This window comes from Bubalus kerabau, chromosome 3 (genome assembly GCF_029407905.1).
Source record: "Bubalus kerabau isolate K-KA32 ecotype Philippines breed swamp buffalo chromosome 3, PCC_UOA_SB_1v2, whole genome shotgun sequence".
Taxonomy (NCBI): Eukaryota; Metazoa; Chordata; class Mammalia; order Artiodactyla; family Bovidae; genus Bubalus; species Bubalus kerabau.
The window spans coordinates 74,159,535-74,182,399 of NC_073626.1; the positions used below are offsets into that span (position 1 = coordinate 74,159,535).

The 22,865-nt window shown below is 35.8% G+C and overlaps 1 protein-coding gene across 4 annotated transcripts in view; it reads right to left on the reverse strand.

The window, feature by feature from the left end:
• MTX2 (metaxin 2) overlaps positions 1-22,865 on the reverse strand; it is a 76,195-nt gene that overhangs the window by 27,412 nt on the left and 25,918 nt on the right. For 2 of the 4 annotated variants that reach the window (XM_055572140.1, XM_055572139.1), the window contains exons 2-3: positions 12,961-13,008; positions 11,710-11,756 (exon numbers count right to left, since the gene is read on the reverse strand). In XM_055572140.1, the coding sequence (XP_055428115.1) occupies positions 11,710-11,756; positions 12,961-13,008 (95 nt within the window). Of the gene's footprint in view, positions 1-11,709; positions 11,757-12,960; positions 13,009-22,368; positions 22,532-22,865 lie in introns of those variants that run through there. The other 2 variants (XM_055572141.1, XM_055572142.1) reach the window with 2 other exon arrangements.

Below are 22,865 nucleotides of genomic sequence, written 5' to 3' on the forward strand. Positions count from 1 at the left end.
ATAGGAACTCAAATATCCACTAACATGAGCAGCAACTCCAAAATTTCTAATTCCAGGATAAAAAGGATATATGTCACCAACTGCTATTACAAAAAAGCAAAAAGTAAAGATAAAAAGGTTATACATTTTTCTTAACTCAAAAATTTTTTAGAAATAGCATTCATTGGGAACTTAAATGAGAGAAATTCTAGAAACAGTCCCAGAAGATGACACCTATGATATTCAATGAAGATTTTAAACTCTATTTCTTCAGGAATTACTTCTAAATCATACCTTTTGGGAACTACAGCTCAGATACTTTATAAAAAAAATAACTCTGAGGAATAAAATATATTTCATTTACATACAATTAAAATTAAGGCCAAGAGTCTAAAGAAATAAGAACAATCTGTTACCGATCAATTTGACCCTTACAAATATCTTAAACCCTATATTCAAAAGTTGCTATTGTAGATAACAATGCAACTGCTTTGATTAGATGATAAAACTAGCAGCTTAAATGTTGGGGAAAAACCTAACACACACTGCAGATAAAAGAATGGCAATAGAGGACAGATTGGAGAAGGCAATGGCAACCCACTCTTGCCTGGAAAATCCCATGGACAGAGGAGCCTGGTAGGCTGCAGTCCATGGGGTCTCAAAGAGTCGGACACGACTGAGCGACTTTACTTTCACTTTTCACTTTCATGCATTGGAAAAGGAAATGCAACCCACTCTAGTGTTCTTGCCTGGAGAATCCCAGGGACAGGGGAGCCTGGTGGGCTGCCCTCTATGGGATCGCACAGTGTCGGACACGACTGAAGCGACTTAGCAGCAGCAGCAGAGGACAGATCTGTGGTTGACAACAGGCTGGGGGCAAGGAGGGGGTATTGATTAGGAGTTTAGGATTAACAGATGTAAACTATTATATACAGAATGGATAAACAATAAGGTCCTACTGTATAGCATAGGGAACTATATTCAATATCCTGTGATAAACCATAATGGAAAAAGAAAAAGAATATATATATATACATAACTGAATCACTCTGCTGTACAACAGAAATGAACACATTGTAAATCAACTATGCCATGCCTTCGTGCTTAGTTGTGTCTGACTCTTTGCAACCCTTTGGACGGTAGCCCGTCAGGCTCCTCTGTCTGTGGGGTTTTCCAGGCAAGAATACTGGAACAGGTTGCCATTTCCTTCCCCAGGTGATCTTCCCGACCCAGGGACCGAACCTGTGTCTCCTGTACTGCAGGAAGATTCTTTACCCACTGAGCCACTGGGGAAGCCCATAAATCAACTACACTTCAATAAAATAAATTTTTTTAAAAAAGAACATCAGGAATATAGACAGATTCTATAACAGCAATTCTTCAGTAACATGGTGGCAAGGCTTCTGGTAAGATAATTTAAAATACTCAGATTACGAAATGGTGAAAAGGGCTCAACCCTGGTTGAATGGAAACACAGCCAGCCAACAACAGGCCGACCCTTGTTGCTGCATCTGCACAGGGAAGATGCTCCCTCATTGAGATGCTGTCCTTATCATCATTTAAAGTAATTTGACTTGCTGCTGCTGACTCATAAGCCATACCACTCTTATAACCGGGCTACTATTAGCACACTCCCACTCCTTTGTCACTGGTCTTAACCAGTTTAACCTTAACCAGGTTCTGCCGCAGCAGAACCTAATGGATCCTAACAGAGTAGAGATTTAAGAAGCAAGCTGTTTAAGTGGAAGACTAGAGTGTCTTTTAAAACAATGGAAACCTCTGCATTAGTCTTTTAAGAGTCAATACAGAACAGTAAGAGTTAACAGCAGAAGCCTCCCAGTGAGCCATCTCAGAGAAGAATCTTGACGCCTGTGTTAGTCTGAGAAAGTTTCTTTACCTCATAAGCTTCCCCATTTCTAAAAGGAAGACAATTTATTAGGCAGATTAACTGAGGTGTTGTATGTGAAACACTTTACACACCAGCTGGCACACAGTATTTTAATAAATATATTATTATTAAAATTAGTAGTAATAATATTAGTAATAATAAATACTTATAGATCTATCTGTGGGGAAAAAAAGACTTTTCAACCTTGGTGATTTCAAAAGAAAACTTTACCTATTAATATCTCCTTAAGAGAAAAGGGTAAATAAATAATAATTATATACTGTAACTATTTGTAATTAAAATAGAAAAACTGTATACTAAGATAAAAACCTCTAAGTAGATATTAAAAGAATAAATAGAATATAACCAAAAGCCTATACAATACATACTTGATTCAACAAAGCAAAAATAAGAATGAAGATATTTTAATACTGACATAAACTTCTACTTTACAAATAACTTTTCAAAGTCACACACACTGATGAAACTGATTGATAAAAGGCCTCCCCCTCCAGAACATTAGCTCCATTAGTACAAAATGACCATGCCTGTCCTGTTTACTACTTTATCCTCGGCACACCATAGATTCTCAATAAACATTTGCTTAATGAATAAGACACAGATATCCATAAAAATAAAAACATACCCAAGTTCACAGAAAATGAGTAAGCTACAACACAGATTAGCATTTCATGATTTTATAGTACCAAAGCTCACTGCATTAAAAAGATCAATGTGATTCCTATTAAAATCAGAGGTATTTAAACAAGTAATGTTTTAGAAAAACACTAACAGGAATTCAACTTTTTAAAAAATTAGCTATGCAGAAATCATCAGAAACTACAATTCAATACACACAAAAAGTTTTAAACGAGAAACTTTGTTACCAAAAACAAGAAATGCTACTGGGAGCACATATGAGACAGATCACATAAAAGAGGACCTTCCTAATTAACACAACTCTCACCTGAATACCACTCTTGGAATATCTGACTCAAGTTCAGATATACCTATACCTGATAGCTGTAGAAAAAAATCAAGTTCAGAAAGAAAGCAACAAAAAAACACGACCATAACAGGAAAAGGTATAAACTTTCCCTGTTAGAATTAAATATAAGTAAACATAAATTGTAGAGTCAAAATTTAAGTAAAAGAGTTATAAAGTAGTTAAAGATTCAGAAGCAACTCTTGTACCAAGAACCTAATAAAATACCAGTCACATAACTGGCATCCAATGAACAATCGGGGCCTAATGACAAGAAACTACTTTTTTCTAAGCTCCTATGAATGTTGTGAAGTTCCATGATTCACAGATACAATAAATATTCCAACTGAGAAAAATAACAATAACAACAACAAAAAACCCGCTAAATTTAAAATTCTTGGATAAACTAAGTGGTAGATGGCAGCAATATAAAATGTATTCATTTCATTTTTTAACCTAATGATAAACTCAATACTGAATCATTTACCAATGAACAACACAATTAATTTCCTTCCCCTTCTTTAGCCCCAAAACAGAAGGAATATTTGTCTTATAAATTAAATACAAAACAATACTCTTTAATTGCACTTAAGCAAAAAAATCAACATTGCTTGCCAATAAAAACATTAAAATAACTCAAAATTTTAAAGAATTGTCTTTAATAAATTTTTAAAACTTATTACACTGCTTTACACTGATTAACACTGTGGAATTTAAGAGATTATAAACATAGTTTCTAAATGTATATAAATTTAAAATTTACAAAATTATCCAAATTCTAAATAGAGAAAATCCATTTTCAGCTCAGCCGTTACCAGTTATCCACAAACAGCAGACCTCAGGTTTTCCTCTTTAGGACAAAGCTTCTATTCATTTCGTAATTAAATTCGAAATATTTTAGGTAAGAACTCACTAAGGACTTTTCTAAATCATGCAATGCCATTTTCAGGGCACAAAATTAAAATTATTCCAAATTTTAATTCATATCTTGTTTCACCAGGACACAAAGGAAAATCTGTGACAACAACTGAAGAATTATTTTCCACCTTACTAAGAGACATGTTTTAAAATTAAAAACCAAGAACAAATTTTAAAATAATTCATTTTTTACATCAAACAGCTGTAGATGCTATAATTGAAATAATGTATCTAAAGGTTACAAATGAAAAGTGTTAGGTATCATTCTTAAAGTGACAGATTACGTTCCTAATCCAGTTAAAGCAATAGCCACATTTGTAGTTTAACATAAATTAAGACCTTAATTATATTTGTGACTATTTTAGACAAAATAACAAATTCCTTTGTATCTGGGAATGTAATTTATAGCAAAGCCAGGTTCATTTTCCAAACCAATCTATTTCACACTGCAGAAATACTCTGGTATAATGGTATAATGTAATTCTTGTTGTAGAATGTTGAAAGAGTAGATTCACTAAAAGCACAGAAGAGGTTTGAAGATAAATGAAGATGCTATTCATTCAAGGGTAATTTCATCTTAGAACTATATGAAAGATGTTTCACTCACATGGGGTAGTGTATGACCTCAAATTTAAGTGTATTTTCAGCTCAAATATAATGCTGCTAGATTGATTATGTTGATACTGTATATCTAATAATGAAGAATTCTAGCCTTTCTCTGTTTAAGAAAACAGACTGATTTTTTTCATCTTACTGCTATGTCTTTATTGTTCTGTTTAACAGCAACAAATTTTAAAATTCTGCTTGCTGTTTATTTCTTAAACAGAAAAAGTGTATGGTTGATATTCTAATTTGTAATCTCTCAGAACTACAGGCGTGTAAATTTTTTGCTAAGTTAGGTAGATACTGATATTAGCAAACTATTACCCTGTGTAACCATTTTACATTATTTCACTAATTACTAATAATGACAACCCTAATATCTAATTCTGTTTTGAATATACTTCATTTTCACAAATTTTGTAAGATTAATTTAAATGTTTTACATATACCACACCATTTATGTGTTGAGGGATTAATACTGAGAATTTTTTTAATCTGCTAAATTCTATTTGCAATTTAAGCTCACAGTTATCACTTTTAAAGGTCACATTTTATACATTTAAATCATTACAGGTGCTATAAGCATATATCACCAAAATACTTTGTAATACTTCTGAGATTAAAAAGGTAACCTAATGTAACATTCAATCTGAAGAATTTAAATCAAGGAAACATCTGCAGACTGCATTTTGCTCATTTTAGAATACTGAAAAGGATTCACTGAAATCTCTCCACCCCTCAGCTTTCCTTCTCATCCTGAAAGGGAACACAGGAGCCTCATTTTGCAGAAAATGATTAAAGTGGAAAGGATAAACATACTTTAAAAAACTAAAATTGTATCCTTTATGAAATTTGAAGAAAGTTATATCAATTTTAAAATGTTTTACATAAAATAGCATTCTATTACTTCTCTATTAAAATAATTGCACTGGTGCATTCCTACCTGTTGTATTTATATCAGGTTTGTTTTTTTTTAATTTTATTTTATTTAACTTTACAATATTGTATTGGTTTTGTCTTATATCAAAATGAATCTGCCACAGGTATACATGTGTTCCCCATCCTGAACCCTCCTCCCTCCTCCCTCCCCATACCATCCCTCTGGGTCGTCCCAGTGCACCAGCCCCAAGCATCCAGTATCGTGCATCAAACCTGGACTGGCGACTCATTTCATATATGATATTATACATATTTCAATGCCATTCTCCCAAATCTTCCCACCCTCTCCCTCTCCCACAGAGTCCAAAAGACTGTTCTATACATCAGTGTCTTTTTTGCTGTCTCGTATACAGGGTTATTGTTACCATCTTTCTAAATTCCATATATATGCGTTAGTATACTGTATTGGTGTTTTTCTTTCTGGCTTACTTCACTCTGTATAATAGGCTCCAGTTTCATCCACCTCATTAGAACTGATTCAAATGTATTCTTTTTAATGGCTGAGTAATACTCCATTGTGTATATGTACCACAGCTTTCTTATCCATTCGTCTGCTGATGGACATCTAGGTTGGTTCCATGTCCTGGCTATTATAAACAGTGCTGCGATGAACATTGGGGTACACGTGTCTCTTTCAATTCTGGTTTCCTCAGTGTGTATGCCCAGCAGTGGGATTGCTGGATCATAAGGCAGTTTTAAAGTGACACTTAGAAACTGCACAGAACCAGCAAACCAAAAAATGTATTAAAACAAACAGAAAATTCAAAATCATTTCCTCTAAAATTCTGCAGGTAAGCTGTCCACTGTGACCATCTGAATGATACAACAAGTTTACAGGGCTGTAATTTCTTAACCACAGTTGTTTCCCCACACAACTGACCTGCAGTCTCAAAGAAAAGAGATACTCCTCTCTTCTGCTCTTCCCCAATCACAACATCAGGATATCATTACCATTTAACCTCAAATTAATACGTCCACCTAAAAGGCATCATTTGCAAAAAAGGAAAAAGCAAGTGTCAGCTACTTATCAGCATATCTAACTAACACATTAGTGTTTGTAGTCCAGTATTAATGCAGCCTATAAAAATGCTGACTTTTTAAATGATTAAAACACATTCAACAGAAAGAATACAGTGTTTTTCTGTTGTATTCCTTTTCATTTTTAGAGATTAAGTATTTATTCACAAAGGATAGGAAAAAATAAGAATATTAAGTAAAATAGGGACACTTCCCTTAACCTGAGCTTAAATGTTATTCTTACTGGAAGTAAGTAAAAACTGCAGAAGTAAAAAGTAAGGCTACTTTTTCATGCAGCATTCTAACAATCAGTTTGAGACACTGTCTAAAAAATAAATTCAATAATTAAACTTTTACAGTATTCAGATTAAGCCATACAAAAAAGGAAAATATTTTCTTTTTAAATTGGTTTCATATATATGAAACAAAATCCTTTCTAGAATAGAATTTTGTAATTCTATTCTTTCTAATAAACTTACTAGAAATTACATTTTATTACACAGACATTCACAAAATATGCACAAATCCTTGAAAAACAGGCACTAATTCAGGCAACATCATCTTGTAATTATACTGCTTTCACCTCTTTCAAAAGAATTTCCCATTACCTAACTTGAACTTCATAATAACCCATATATAGGTAAGACTACCTTCATCACATTTTAGAGATCCAAAAGCTGCAATACAGCTTTCACATCTTAATGTAATCCATAAATTATTATATATAATTTGCTAGGAAATGTCAGAAATGATTTTTGAATTAAGTTATCTACCTATTTTTAGATAAAACTCCAAAGATCTGTATCACACACTGAACTGGTATACAGCAAAGTGTTACAAGCATAGACTTGACCCAGACTCCCTGAGTTTGCACTCCAGCTCTGTCAAGTACTAATTATATAAGTTTGGGCCAACTACTTAACTTTTCTGCCTCAACTTCCTAATCTGTAAAATGATAATAATAATGCTACTTACCTCATATGGTGGCTGCATGTGAGTATTATCTATGATACCTAAAGTATATATAATAAGACCTGGCACATGGAGTAAGTACGGTGTAAATTTTAGCTACAGTTATTATTGTTGTTCTATTAGTATTATCTGCAGAAGGGGGATTTTAACAGCACTGACTTCATACAGTTATTATAAGGATTAAGTGAGTTCCTAAGAATTAAATGCTCAGCACAGTGATTAGCATGTAGCAGGCACTCAGCCAATGCTACTGGTTATCTCTTTACCTCCACAATTTATGGACTCTATGACCTTGGCCAGACTTTTCCTGCACTTCAGTTTCCACATATTTAAAAATGAGCTTAATAACAAGTACCATACACTTGGGTCATGGTAATGACTGATAAGATGTCTCTCAGAAAAGCTCTTTAAAAAGAGTGCCTTAAACAACAAAAGCATTCAATACTTAATTCTAAAACAGGCCTTATTTAGTAAATACTATTAAAATAATATTTTGTTTGATCAAAGCAATCTACACTAACAACTTTTAGGCATACAATGGAAGAATGATAAGAAAAATTATTAACGTTCATATAGATTTAAATACATCCAAAAATAATTCTTAGACCTAACATTTGCTTTAATCACTTTAGGTATTACAAAGCCTGCAAGCTTTCATTCCTGCTGCTGACACTGATAATGTGTACTTCTGTCAAAGAACCAGGGAAGAAGGAAATAACCAATATTCACTGTATGTTTATAATATGCCAGGTGCTCTTCTAAGTGCTTTAATGTTTATGCACATTTCATATATTTTTTAACACATTCAATCTTCATGACATCCTGTAGGACAGCTTCTATTATACCTGCATTTTAAAGATGAGGAAACTTAAAACAAACAGTAATGTTTGAGGTATCTGAGATTATTTGAGGAACAGAGATTATTTACTCATTTCACTTGTGGAATCTGCTATAAAAGATGAGATACTGAATTCGTAAAGACATAAATTTCTTGAAGAAAAATCAAATAAAGTATTTTCTGCAGAAAACTTTGAAGTTCATATATATTTGCTTATACAGTATTTCTAGACATGTGCTGTCCAATACGAGAGCTGTCAGCTACATATGGCTATCGAGTACTTGAAATGTGGCTGGCACAAACTGAGATGTGTAAAACACACATCAGATTTTGAACTTAACATAAAAAAAAAAAGGAAAAACATCCTGTTAATAAATTTTGCATTATGTTAAAATGATAATATTTGACAATATGAAATAAAATGTTTATTAAAATTGATTTCACATTTCTTTTTACTTCTTTTAGTGTGGCTACTAGAAAATTTTAAACTATTATACATATGTGAGTGGGCTTCCCTGGTGGCTTAGTGGTAAATCCACTTGTAATGCAGGAGACCACTTGCAATGCAGGAGAAGCTGGTTCAATCCCTGGGTCGGGAAGATCCCCTGGAGAAGGAAATAGCAACCCACTCCAATATTCTTGCTGTCCATTCTTGCATGGACAGAGAAACCTAGAGGGCTACAGTCCATGGGGTCACAAGAGTCAGACATGACTTAGTGACTAAACAACAGCCACCACCTTACATTTATGTGGGCAACATTATATACATTATGTATCTATCGGGCAGTTGGTTTAGGGGATGAAAGGATAGTAATAGAGAATTGTTATCAAAGTTCTTTTCTAATCAATACAAGCTTCAAAGTGGAATTAATACTATGAAATGGAAGATTTCTCTCCCTAATGTTTGTGTATGTATAACACTGTACGCACTGCCATATATGTGTATGTGTGCACACACACATACACACACACACACAGTACTGCTTGTGAGAACCAGAGGGACACACTACTCTAATACTTCAAAATATTCAACATACAAGATTATTTTATGACTAGGCAAACACTTCAGGTAATAACAATACTCTGTGGATGAAGGAAGGAAAGCAAATCTAAGACAAAAATAACAGCCACAGGGGAAAATTTTTTTAATTTTCTTTTAAACTGAAATCATAAAGAGGTTTCTTTAATCAAAAAAAAAAAACAAAAACTCTAACCATTTAGTTCCAGGAACATAATAAATGCAAAGCCTATGTGGTATGTAAAATTTAAATTTCCTGATGGCTTAGGTGGCTAACTACTAAAGTATCTAATGCTTAATATCTGGTATTTTCTAGGAAATATCCAGCTTATGGATACCTGTCACACTGTTAGATCAATTTTATACATTTAACTGATTGTTCCAAATGGATACTCATCCACTATATAGAAGAAAATTACTCCATAAAGTTTACATCAGATATCTGGAAAAGTCACATTTATAGTCATGGCTACTATCAGCTGTCAAGTCAAAGAATATTGAAGAAAACCAAGAATTTTTAATATATGCTGGTTAATTCATCATCTAAGTGACATGTGTAGGATAACAAAAAATTAAAACTGTTATGCAAAATTCTGCATTTTAAAAGATTCTTATTTTCTGGTTTCAGCTTTAATTGCAACTACGATTTGAGATGAATGTTGAGAAAACAAATCAATAAGAACCAGAAAAACAGAATTACTGAAGGTACACACTAAGATTTCTTTTTTCTTTCCTTCTCCAGATTATTTATAATGTTAAATTTTTTTAACGGTAATATACTGATATCTTGGTTTATGCCAAAAACTAGTTAAGCCATCTATTCTAGGGTTTCTTAACACTGACACCATTTACATTTAGGGTGGGATAATTCTTTCTGGGGCGGGACTATCTTGTGCACTGTTTCACAGAATCCCTGGCATCTACCCAACAGATGCCAAAAACAGCCTCCCCAACAGCTGTGACCATCAGAAATGTCTAAACACTGTCAGATGTTCTCTGGGAGTCTGAAACCCTCCCTCAGCTAAGAACCACTGGTCTACTCTTACCCAAAATAACATTCCTACTGGTGAAAATTACTGTAGTACTTCCTAAACTAATATTCTTCAGTTTTAGAGGCTTTTCATACAGGATACCCAGAGAGCTTCAGCTGGGAGATCAATAAACCTCCTGACACCATATGCAGAATTGCCTAGGTATGTCTATATCTGTGTGTGTTACAATGTTTTCTGGAAAAATATCCCATAGCTTCATGAGACTTAAAGAATTATCCCCAAAATGGCAACTAAAACAGGGTTAAGAATTAGTGCTTCAACTAAAATAGTCACTGTGCCCTGAAGCTATCTTCTCAAAAATATAAAGACTGAAGACACTATTTCATACATAACAAATAATTTACTTGTGTTATCAGTTATCAAGCAAGACTGCTTCTACCCCACTTGTAAACCATTCATTCAACAAATATTTACTGAGCACACTTTATATGCTAGGCACTATATTATTAGTATTTGAAAACTAAACAAACTCCAACTTCCTTATGCCCCCTGCCAAAAAGGAAGTATAAAGTACTTATTTATTAAATATAACCAACCGAGAATTTCTGCTTCTCAAAGATTAACATAAGAAAATACACTAGTTATAGTATGAGTGCCTAAAGATAAACGTAAGTAAATAAAATTTATATTCTTGGTAAAAATATACAAATCTTCTAAAAGAAGTAAAAAAACTTGAAAGAAACTTTAAAATACTCATACTCATACAAATATTGTTCAACCACATTTCCTTCGATCTTTTCCTTCTTTCTCCAACTTAAAAGTAAAATGTACTGAATGACTTACTATGGCTGTGTAACAGTCATAGTTATTAAGGCCAGAAGAGACCTAGTTGTGTTGAAAACACAAGATGACCAAGTGCCTAGCATCATGCCTAGAATGCAGCAAAAGCAGTCCCTCTTTCTTTTCTTTCTGTCCTCCAGAAGCTCACAATCTCATTTCCAACATATGGCATGTCTTAAATTTCTAAGTTATCTTTTAGGTGCTACTCATTAAAATACTCTTTGTGATTCAAACTATGCAAGCTAACCAAACAAAGAGCAGCTAAATATGCAAAATGTTTCAATATTTGTAATTCCATAATCTACATAAACATTTCTCTTTTCTTTAAAAGCAAACAATCCCCAAGTATCCTATTCTTCCTATAGTGCAGTTTAAAGTTTAGAGGGCCACAAATCTTTTGGATTACACAACCATGATATAAAACTCCAAGAGCTATTATATTCAATAAGTGGTCTGGGGATAATAGGCACTAATGTAATCAATAAATATATAAGGCGTCGCTGAAGAAAAATATGTCTGCTTCATAACCACCAAATGGATTAAGGCTAGAATGAGTACAATGAGAGAGTGACACTTAAATACGTAGTGAATAAATCTTTACAAGTAAGTTAGAAAATAGGTTTGTGCCTATAAATGAAAAAATCACCCCAAATAATCAATACTAGCATATTTAACCAAAAGCAAAAAGTAAAAAAAATACTGCACGATTTACATATTTACCTGCACAGCAAGAGAAGCTGCATTGTCAGAAAGCAAAATTTGCTCCCCTGTAGAAATACAATGAAAGGTCTGAGTCAAAAGCGTAACTACTAAACAAGTAAAATACACGTATAAATGTTTTTTATTTTAAAAAACTATTCCTATTTCTAAAAAGAAAGCGCAATCATGAAGTTCTATATCAATGTTACAAGATTATAATTTGGATTAAAGTATCATTTTATGTAAATAACAACGAAGACTATTTCCTCTAAATCTATTTGATCACTTATTGTATTTTATCAGCAATATGTACATAAAACGGCTCACTTAAAAACGAAAGGTTTCTTCAAGTTTTTAAGAAATAATCCCTTTCATTAAGTAAAATAGCATCTCTGTTCAAACCTCTCTAGTTAAAAGCATTCAAACTCGTATAAAACCAGCTTACAGTTAATATTGCACAGTGTGTCTAGATCTGTCACACAAAAGAAAGATGACAAGTTCACTGCAATAAAAATTCCATGCTTAGAAGACGAGGGCTGCTGCCTATTAGTCTTCATTACTTTGCAGTCTTCTGACAACTGTAGCAGGCTGCTGAGCCCCAAATGGGGTCCATAATGTGATCTGATGATATATGAAGAGCTGCTAAAGGGAGCCTGAACCATCCTAGCCTATACATTTTAACAGTTCCTTTTTACTGAGAGCCCACTTTACCACAGGACTTCAAAAATCTGCTGTGTCAGCTATTGGCGCAGTAAATCTGCCAACTACTCCTGCAACCACATCATACTACCCTGCCTGCAGCAGCCAGTATAATGAGTCAATAATAAACTAAGCACCTTACAGACCATGAAGAGTTGGTTTACACTGGCACATACAGGTTTAAGTAAAATCTCCTAGACAAATTATATAAGGGAATTCCTTCTTTATGTTTCATGTTCTCTTTGCATTAAATTGCATTATCAATGGGCGTTTTTTGTAATAAATATATTTTGATATGTTTGATATGTATTTGATATATCTGGGATTCCCAGGTGGTTCAGTGGTAAAGAATCCACCTGTCAATGCAGAAGTCACAGGAGATGCAGGTTTGATTCCTGAGTTGAGAAGATCCCCTGAAGGACGAAATCAGCAACCCACTCCAGTATTCTTGCCTGGAGAATCCCATGGACAGAGGAGTCTCAGGCTACAGTCTGTGGGGTCACAAAGAGTCAGACATGACTGAACACACATATTTTGATATGAAGCCATTTTTAATGGAGAATAAGCACCTACCTTTCAGTTGCTGATACAATGTAGCATTTTCAGGCCAAGGTTCTGCAGCTGTGGAAACAGGTACACAGGGCAAAAATATATCAATAACCAACCAAATTAATAAACACATACATTTGCCTAGAGCATTAAATGTCAAGCATAAATTGCCAAGGATTAAATTACCAAGGATACCTTAAATATGGCAACTAGTCACATAACTGTAGATTCTATGAGAACCTATATAAGCAGGTTAGATAATTTCATTTAAATGAATGTTTGGTGGCAGTTTAATTTTTTATGGGGAGGAAATGGAAGACATTTTGCCCAATCAAAAGTGAAAATTAAAAAAATTAAACTGCCTATATGCTACTATTCCTTTAGTCTTCTTCAAACACAGACATATTCAAAATTACATTCATACATATAAAAAGACACTGAATTTCAGCTCACTATCAAAAAGAAAAATAGTGAAACAATATTTTTATTTTACTGTAAACTTTTAACTAAGTAAATTTTCAGAAGACACTTTATGAAAGAATCAAATCTATGCATATCAGGCTGTGCATCTTTCTTTATAAGCTGGTAATATTTAAACAGGGGAATCCTGTTGTCTACGTTTAATTGCCTTGAACCCAACAACATCATCTCACAAAAACAGAGAATACGATGAAGCAGTACCTATCAAAATAATGTGAAATAAAGCTGGTGAAGCTCATTTTAGGCCTAATAGGCTTGACCTTGACTCTTAACCTCTCATCTAGCAAAGACTCCAGCTACAAAGAGTATTAGCAACCTACCAGTGCTTGGAAAAAGCCCTAGATTTGAATTTGTCTAGTCAACTGCATGTAAGAAGCAATGCCTCCACAGACAGAATATTCAGGATATTATTTGCTGAATTCTTTGTAAAATCCATAAAACATCAAAATCACCAATTCTAACACACTAACTATATTTGCTGTCAGCAAGAAAGTCAGTCAAGTATATGAAATTTGATTAACTTTTCTTATGGTGTTTAAACTAATGCAGTCTCTGTGACACAGCAACAAATTATTTTTTAATATATACTTCCAGCTGGTTTTTTAAAAAAGAAATTTATACACATGAAGCATTTTTTCTTTTAAGAATGATCATTTAAGATGTATTCACTTAGTCTTAGGAGAGGGTGGGAGGTGGACACCTTAATTTGCTTTTACTTCTACTTTAGAATGAAAAGAAAAAGTTGTAGTAATTATTATAAACTGTAAAATTTGGTTTGGTCTGGGCTACACAAAATTATACTTAGGGACACCATGAAATCACCAAGCAAATAATTAATAGTTTTGTACAGTTATCTACAATATTACAGACCTTCCTCAACTTACCGTGAGTTACAAACTGTAACTTGAAAATGCATTTAAGATACCGCACCTACCAAACATTATAGCCTAGCCTAGCCTACCTTAATGGAGAAGGCAATGGCACCCCACTCCAGTACTCTTGCCTGGAAAATCCCATGGACGGAGGAGCCTGGTAGGCTGCAGTCCATGGGGTCGCTAAGAGTCAGACACGACTGAGCGACTTCACTTGCACTTTTCACTTTCATCCATTGGAAAAGGAAATGGCAACCCACTCCAGTATTCTTGCCTGGAGAATCCCAGGGATGAGGAGCCTGATGGGCTGCTGTCTATGGGTGGCACAGAGTCGGACACGACCGAAGTGACTTAGCAGCAGCAGCCTACCTTAAATGTGCTCAGAACAGTTACATTAGCTTACAGATGGGTGAAATCACCTAACACAAAGCCTGTTTTATAATAAAGTATTGATAATATCTCATGTCATTTATGGAATACTGTACTGAAAGTGAAAACAGAAAGATTTTAGAGGTATAAAATTATTTTAAGTGTCCCAGTTGTTCACCCTTGTGATTTCAGGCTGACTGGGAACTCCAGCTCCTTGCAGCTGCCCAGCATCAAGATAAGAGTATCTCACTACACATCACTAGCCCAGGCAAAGATCAAAATTCACAATTTGAAGTACAGTTTCTACTGAATGCATATCACTTTTGCACTGTTGTCAAGTCAGAAAATTCTAAGTCAAACCATTGTTAAGTTGGAGACTGTCTGTATACATATATATAAAAGCTACCAAACTTCAACTCACATACCAAAAAGGCAGTGCAGTTAAATACTTACTACGTTACTGTAAACCTTTTAACAAAGTAAAATTTCAATAAGAATCCAATTAACCAGTGTTAACAGTTTTAAAAATAAAAGGTAGGGAAACAAAAACAAGCTGACATCTGCAAACTACTCAAAAATAACCTTTTAGGATAAACTGTATGGTCAGCATACCTACACCATTTACATTCATATGAGAACAATACTGTGAGGTCCATTTGTTATAAGAACCTACATCATCAAAGACTCAATTATATGCATTTATTAATCTTATTAAAGCAATAAAGCAAAGGAATGAAATTTACAGAAGTTCCAAAGACACTGAAATTAAGTTCCTTGAGGGCAAAAACGTGTCACATGCATTGTGTATGCCACACTGTGCCAAGTTTTGCATACAGTTGGTGTTCATTAATCATGCATGGAAAGAAAACGGATACTAAGCTTATCACTCAATTCCCTAAACATTCTGGCTAATCAAAGTTTTACTGATCAATATGTTAAAGTACTGCTGCTGCTGCTAAGTCACTTCAGTAGTGTTCAACTCCGTACGACCCCATAGACAGCAGCCCACCAGGCTCCCCCGTCCCTGGGATTCTCCAGGCAAGAATGCTGGAGTGGGTTGCCATTTCCCTCTCCAATGCATAAAAGTGAAGTAGCTCAGTCGTGTCCAACCCTTAGCAACACCATGGACTGCAGCCCACCAGGCTCCACCGTCCATGGGATTTTCCAGGCAAGAGTACTGGAGTGGGGTGCCATTGCCTTCTCCGGTTAAGGTACTAGGGTGCTCTAATTAAATATTCTGATAATTTTAATTTTTGATTAGCTATTTTGTGTACATACAAGACCATGGATTACAAATTTTCAAAACACAGTAACATACATTTAGCATTAAATATATGCTGAATGTAAGTGAAGTGTTCTTTAATAAAGCAGAAGCTAAAGCCACTACTCTGCAATACCAGAGGTCTCATAAGAACAGGAACTTATATGTTTAGCTAAATGAAATTTTAACTAAAAATTTTTAGTTAAAAATTCATTTATCATCACTGGCCCCACTCCCATTCTCCTGATCTAATACAAGCAGCATATTTAAAAGAAATCTTGTAACATATTCAGTTCAGTTGCTCAGTCGTGTTCGACTCTTTGCGACCCCATGAATCGCAGCACACCAGGCCTCCCTGTCCATCACCGACTCCCGGAGTTCACCCAAATTCTTGTGCATCGATTTGGTGATGCCATCCAGCCATCTCATCCTCTGTCGTCCCCTTCTCCTCCTGCCCCCAATCCCTCCCAGCATCAGGGTCTTTTCTAATGAGTCAACTCTTCGCATGAGGTGGCCAAAGTATTTACTCAACCACAAATAAGAAAAAAGGAGTTGAACTGGGCTTCCCTGGTGGCTCAGGGGTAAAGAATCTGCCTGCCAATGCAGGAGACATGGGTTTGATCCCTGGTTCGGGAAGATTCCACATGCCACAGAGCAACTAAGCTTATATGCCACAACTACTCAGCCCGGGAACACAACTACTGAAGCCAATGTGCTACAGATACAGAGTTAATGCGCCACAAAAAGAGAAGCCACCGCAATGAGAAACCCGTGCACCACAACAAAGGGTAGCCCCTGCTCACAGCAAGCAGAGAAAAGCCCACACAGCAACGAAGACCCAGCAAATCCAAAAATAAAGAAAGGAAGAAAAGAAAATTATTTTTTTAAGTTGTTATTAAGAACCTAAAGCTGAAAATGGGGTTGGCAGAGTATATTTTCCTTTATCTAATTTCTGCTCTAACGCAAAAACTATTACTGAAAATAAATTCTCAGAAAGTAACTCTGCCAAAACATTTGATGTTGTCTTCACAAACAGAAAAAAGAAACAAGAGAAAGTGAAGTTGCTCAGTCGTGTCTGACTCTTTGCGACCCCATGGACTGTAGCCCAACAGGCTCCTCGGTCCATGGGATTCTCCAGGCAAGAATACTGAAGTGGGTCACAAACAGAACATTTCATTTAAAAAGGGAAGGCAAGCTGATATAAACCTATATAACCATGCTATTTCAACAGCTTGGAATTCCAGTACACCCACAGACCAGAAGGCAAGAAATGGCAGAGTATGCAGGGAATGATCTCACCCATGAGCAGTTCAGAAAATATAAACATCATTGATTTAAGTGCATCTACTTATGTGAATCAGCTCACATTTTAAGCATGGCATGGGAGAAGAAACGGCTGGTGTGTTATTCAGTAGAGAGACAACAGCGAAAATCCTAAATTGTGTGGCATGGCATTGGATCTACAAATCAACCACGTAGCTATCTTTCTAGGAAATGAGCCTTCATAATAAGTAAGTCTAGGAATCATAAACATTATACACACATAACAAAGTACAAAGCCTATTTCTTGGTTTGGGTAATATTATATAAAGCCTTTTCATTGAGAATGCCTATTATGTGAAAGACAAAGTCCAAAAATACGATTATTCCCCACTCCTCTTTCCAAAGGTCAGGCAAGTCAATACCCACCCTTGCCCTTGATCATGTATAAAAGAGAGGGAGATGACAAATTCAAAATCATAGTGCTGATAAAAGCCTTAAATATCTCAGCATTTAAAATCAAAAATCTTTTTAAAACAATATTAAAACATTTTCATCTCTTACTAGTTTTACCTCAGTCAACCTAAAATGTTTTAGACCACACTAATCCAACAGAGAGTAAAATTTCATGACTCATCCTACTTTCAAGTTCTACCACCAAAAGCTCTCCCTGATGTGAAGAGCCTTTTTAGACTTGCCTTAAGGAAGGACCAGCCTTAGAATAAATATAGAAGGTGAGACTAAAAGTTTCTGGAAAGGAGACTGATTAAAAAACGGGGACTGAGAGAGAACATTGTCCAAGGCTGTCCGGATACAAGATACTGGTATAATTAACATATCAAAAGTAGACTTTATGCTTAATACACCTCAACAGTTCTGTGGCTTTTGGAATAAAGATCAACTTGACCTTACACATCGCTCTCTCTACCTCTCAGGCCTCAATATTCTTTTCCAACCACTCTGTACACCAGCCACACTGGCCTTCACCCAGTTTCTGAACGCATCATGTTTCTTCCTGCACCAGAAATTCATTTAAGCTGTTTCCTTTGTTGTTGTTCAGTTGCTCAGTCGTGTTCAACTCTTTGCGACCTCATGGACTGCAGCATGCCAGGCCTCCCTGTCCTTCACCATCTCCTGGAGTTTGCCCAAGTTCATGTTCATTGCATCAGTGATGCTGTCCAACCATCTCATCCTCCGACGCCCTCTACTCTTTCTGCCCTCAATCTTTCCCAGCATCAGGTACTTTTCCAATGAGTCGTCTGTTCACATCAGATGACCAAAATACTGGAGCTTCAGCTTCAGCATCAGTCTTTCCAGTAAATATTCAAGGTTGATCTCCCTTAAGGTTGACTGGTTTGATCTTGCTGTCCACAGGACTTTCAGGAGTCTTCTCCAGCACCACAGTTCAAAAGCATCAATTCTTCGGCTTTCTGCTTTTTTTATGGTCCAGTTCTCACAACCACACATGACCACTAGAAAGACCATAGCCTCGACCATGTGAACCTTTGTCGGCAGAGTAACGTCTCTGCTTTTCAACACACTGTCCAGGTTTGTAATGGCTTTCCTGCCAAGAAGCAGTCATCTTCTCATTTCATGGCTGCAGTCACCATCCACAGTGATTTTGGAGCCCAAAAAGAGGAAATCCGTCACTACTTCCACCTTTTCCCTTTCTATTTGCCATGCAGAAATGGGGCCAGGTGCCATGACCTTAGTTTTTTTTAATATTTAGTCTTTAGCCAGCTCTTTCACTCTCCTCCTTCACCCTCAACAAGAGGCTCTTTCTGCCATTAGAGTGTTTCCCTTACCCTGGAGCAATCTTCCCCTCCCACCGTGTCCTTACATCTCAGCAAAAACATCACTTCCTTATGTTGGTCCAGCTTCATGGACATACAACCTGAGCAGCTGCACAGGGCTGGTACTTGAAGGGTTCTACTCTCAGGTTAACAGTCTACTATGGCAGTCCTAGAATTCTTTTAAACAAGGGGGCTCCACATTTTCATCTTGCACTGGGCCCTACAAATTATGTAGCTGGTCCTGTCCTCAGGGAAGACTTCAGTGACCTCTAGAATAGTTCAAACCCTCTCTTTTCCAAGCTTAAATAGCATGTACACTCCTTTGTACCACTTACCATAGTCAACATTTTCACAGGGATTTGAGGACTATTTGTTTATCTCCCCCACTAGAATGTAAGCCCCATGAATTCAGTGTTCAGTTCTGATTTTTGCTTACCACTTCATTCCTAGAGGGCTTTCCTGGTGGCTCATAGGTTAAAGCGTCTGCCTGCAAAGTGGGAGACCTGGGTTCGATCCCTGGGTCAGGAAGATCCCCTGGAGAAGGAAACGGCAACCCACTCCAGTATTCTTGCCTGGGAAATCCCATGGATGGAGGAGCCTGGTGGCCTACAGTCCACGGGGTAGAAAAGAGTTGGACACGACTGAGAGACTTCACTTTCACTTTCATTTCTAGAACCCAGTGCCAAATAGGCAATCAGTAAATGTTAGTTGAATAAATGTTTGTTTTTACTATTACTGCTATCATTATTGTTAATGATTCTGTACTGTTTAGGCTAAAAATGCAGGAGAGAAGACAAGAAAACTATACAAAATGGCCAAAAAAGGTAAATTTGTATCCCTGGTGGCTCAGATGGTAAAGAATCTGCCTTCAATGCAAGAGATCCAGATTTGATCCCTGGGTCGGGAAGATCCTCTAGAGAAGGAGGTCGCAAAGAGTCAGATATGACTGAGAGACTAACACACACATTGGGGTTCTCTGGATAAAGTGAAAGGGTAAGTCGCTCTTATCTGACTCTCTGATTGTAGACTGTAGACTGTAGTTCTACAGTCCCCCATGGACTGTAGTTCACCAGGCTTCTCTGTCCATGTAATTCTTCAGGTAAGAATACTGGAATGGGTTGCCATTTCCTTCTCTAGGAGATCTTCCTGACCTGGGTCTCCTGTATTGCAGGCAGATTCTTTACCAACTGAGCCCCCAAGGAAGCCTCAGAGAACTCCAGCTCTACAACCAGTAACACAACTATAAAAATATTAAACAGCTCCCTGAAATAGTTGGCAGAATCTAATCCTGTAAACTTACCCTAAAACTGGAAATCTGTTTCTGTTTTATATCAAATACATAATGTCCATTGGATATTACTGTTGCAATACTCCTAAGACCATCACCGATGCCCTCAACCATCTGACAAGTCATCTCACTATTCCCCTGTCCATATTCTTTAACCCTAACCTAGGGATTACCACTTTTTAAAATCTCTTGTCCCCATCAATAAAACATTTGAGTAGCAGACCCAAATAGATTTGGAAATCATATAGCTGGTATTCCTAACCTAGTGAATCATGCACATTATAAAACACACTAAGAAAACAGTTAAAAAGTTGAAACCTAAATTCCAATATTTCTTTTCCATACATGAAAAGATTATCTAGCACAAAACCCCTGTATATACACCTAACCCCACTTTAGAAAACACAGTTCAAATTAAATAACTACTTATTTGAAGTTTCATCAGGGAACTCAGCCATTCACATACCCTTGATCAAAGACAAGTCCTTCTCTATTCTAGCGAAATCATCTTTTTGACCACAAAAAAAGCTTGGAAAGAACACACACAAATTAATGTGGGGTGGAGGGAATACCTGACTACCCAACCATCTAATAATAGGACCCTTGCATCCTACCACAGTATTTAAAATTTCCCCCGTATACTTTATACTTTCTCACCTTAGTGACTTTGCTCAAACTGTTACCCTCTACCCAGAATATTTCTTCCCATTGCATGCCCGAATCCTACATCTTTTTCAAGACCAAGCTTAAAATGCTACCTCCATCAAGAAGGCTTCTGTAACTAAAAAAATCTAATTTCTCCTTTATCCATACTGCTCATAGCAGTTTGCACTTGTCTTATATCATATATTGCTTTCTACTCTATTCTATTATTATGTCAATATCTTATCTTCCTTTCTAGGCAGTAAGTTCCTAGAATGTGAAAATTCCCATGATCCTGAGAGTATTTATTAAAGACTCAGCTTCTTAACTGCCCCAAACTGAATACAATATTAATAACAATATATACAATATATGGAAAAACATGAAATTCAAATTAAGCAATATTTAAATTATTTTGGTCTAAGTATCATTTAAAAACTAATCTTTATCACACGAGTTCCAAAGTAAAATTACCCACCTTTCAGAAGTTAATTCTTTTACAATCAGAAACTACTATCTCATTTTCATATCAAAGAAATAACTTACACTAAGACATTCTTAGTGACCTATATTAATTCACTTTTAAACATTACAATGATGTCCCATTCCCTAGCAAAAGATCCATGAAAATGTTTATCATTTTTATAAAGAAGAAATATACTATTTTATAGGTATAAATTTAAAACATCTAGAAATAAAGCAAATATTGGAGCACCTCAACACTTCCTATTCCAATAACACTATTAGAAGTCTTTTAACCCCTTTGTCCTTTACTGTCTTTCCAATTTTATCTAGGTAAAATTATCTTGAGAATTTTACACTAATGTCTCTTTCACTAGGAGCAAAGCTGATTCCTCTTCAAGTTGCAACCTTTAGTGAGATAGAGGGCTTTTTTATGGAAATAAATTTCAAAGATTTTCATAGATAATTTCTATCTCCTATAAGTATTTAGGTTGGAGAAGAAAGTTTAGAAAGAGAGAGAATACACACTCTTGGACTTGTGAAAACCTTAACATAAAATAAATAACATCTAAACACACAAATTTATGCTAGAAATGCATACACGGTAAAATAATTCTCACAGCCCCCCAAAATACACATTTGATTCTCATTTAATTCTCTTTAAGGTACCTACTACTTTTAAGTTTTATCAACCCCCTGGTGGCTCAGAGGTTAAAGCGTCTGCCTGGAATGCTGGAGACCCGGGTTCGATCCCTGAGTCGGGAAGATCCCCTGGAGAAGGAAATGGCAACCCACTCCAGTACTCTTGCCTGGAGAATCCCATGGAGGGAGGAGCCTGGTAGGCTACAGTCCATGGGGTCACAAAGAGTCGGACACGACTGAGCGACTTCACAACAAAAACACCAACATTCTTTACTATTAATCCATTACAACTTTTAGAGAAATGACTACTGCCAACAAATTAACATATGTATACACCTAAGATTCTTAAATACTCCATTTTACCTGCAGTATTCTCTCAAGTATCAAGTTGGGTGATAAGTATTTCTGGTGCCAGATGATCTGTCTATTCCACTCAATTCAGGGTATTCCACTCATATCACAGCATCAAAGTGCTGTGACCTAATAAACAAGTCTAGTTCCAAAGTCCACCTCTTGATGATCTAATCTAAAAGGACAAGAAAAGGGCAGTGAAAAGAGATGCCCTGTTGCTGATTTTTTTTTTTTTTAAGTTCTGCATTCTTAATGTACAACATGACTCCTCTGGCATATGAATATAGGTGAAGACATGATTTGTAGAATAATAGGCACTAATAATACATGCTGCTTCAGTACTGTCATATTTCCAATCCATCAAATTGATTAATGCTATAATAACTCTACACAAACCTATCAGTGCACTAATGAAGTCAAACCCAGTTTATCCTTAGGCAACTACACTCCAAAAGCTCATAGATGTCATCTCTTCAGCTTCCCAAGACTATTTAGACAGTGTAATACAA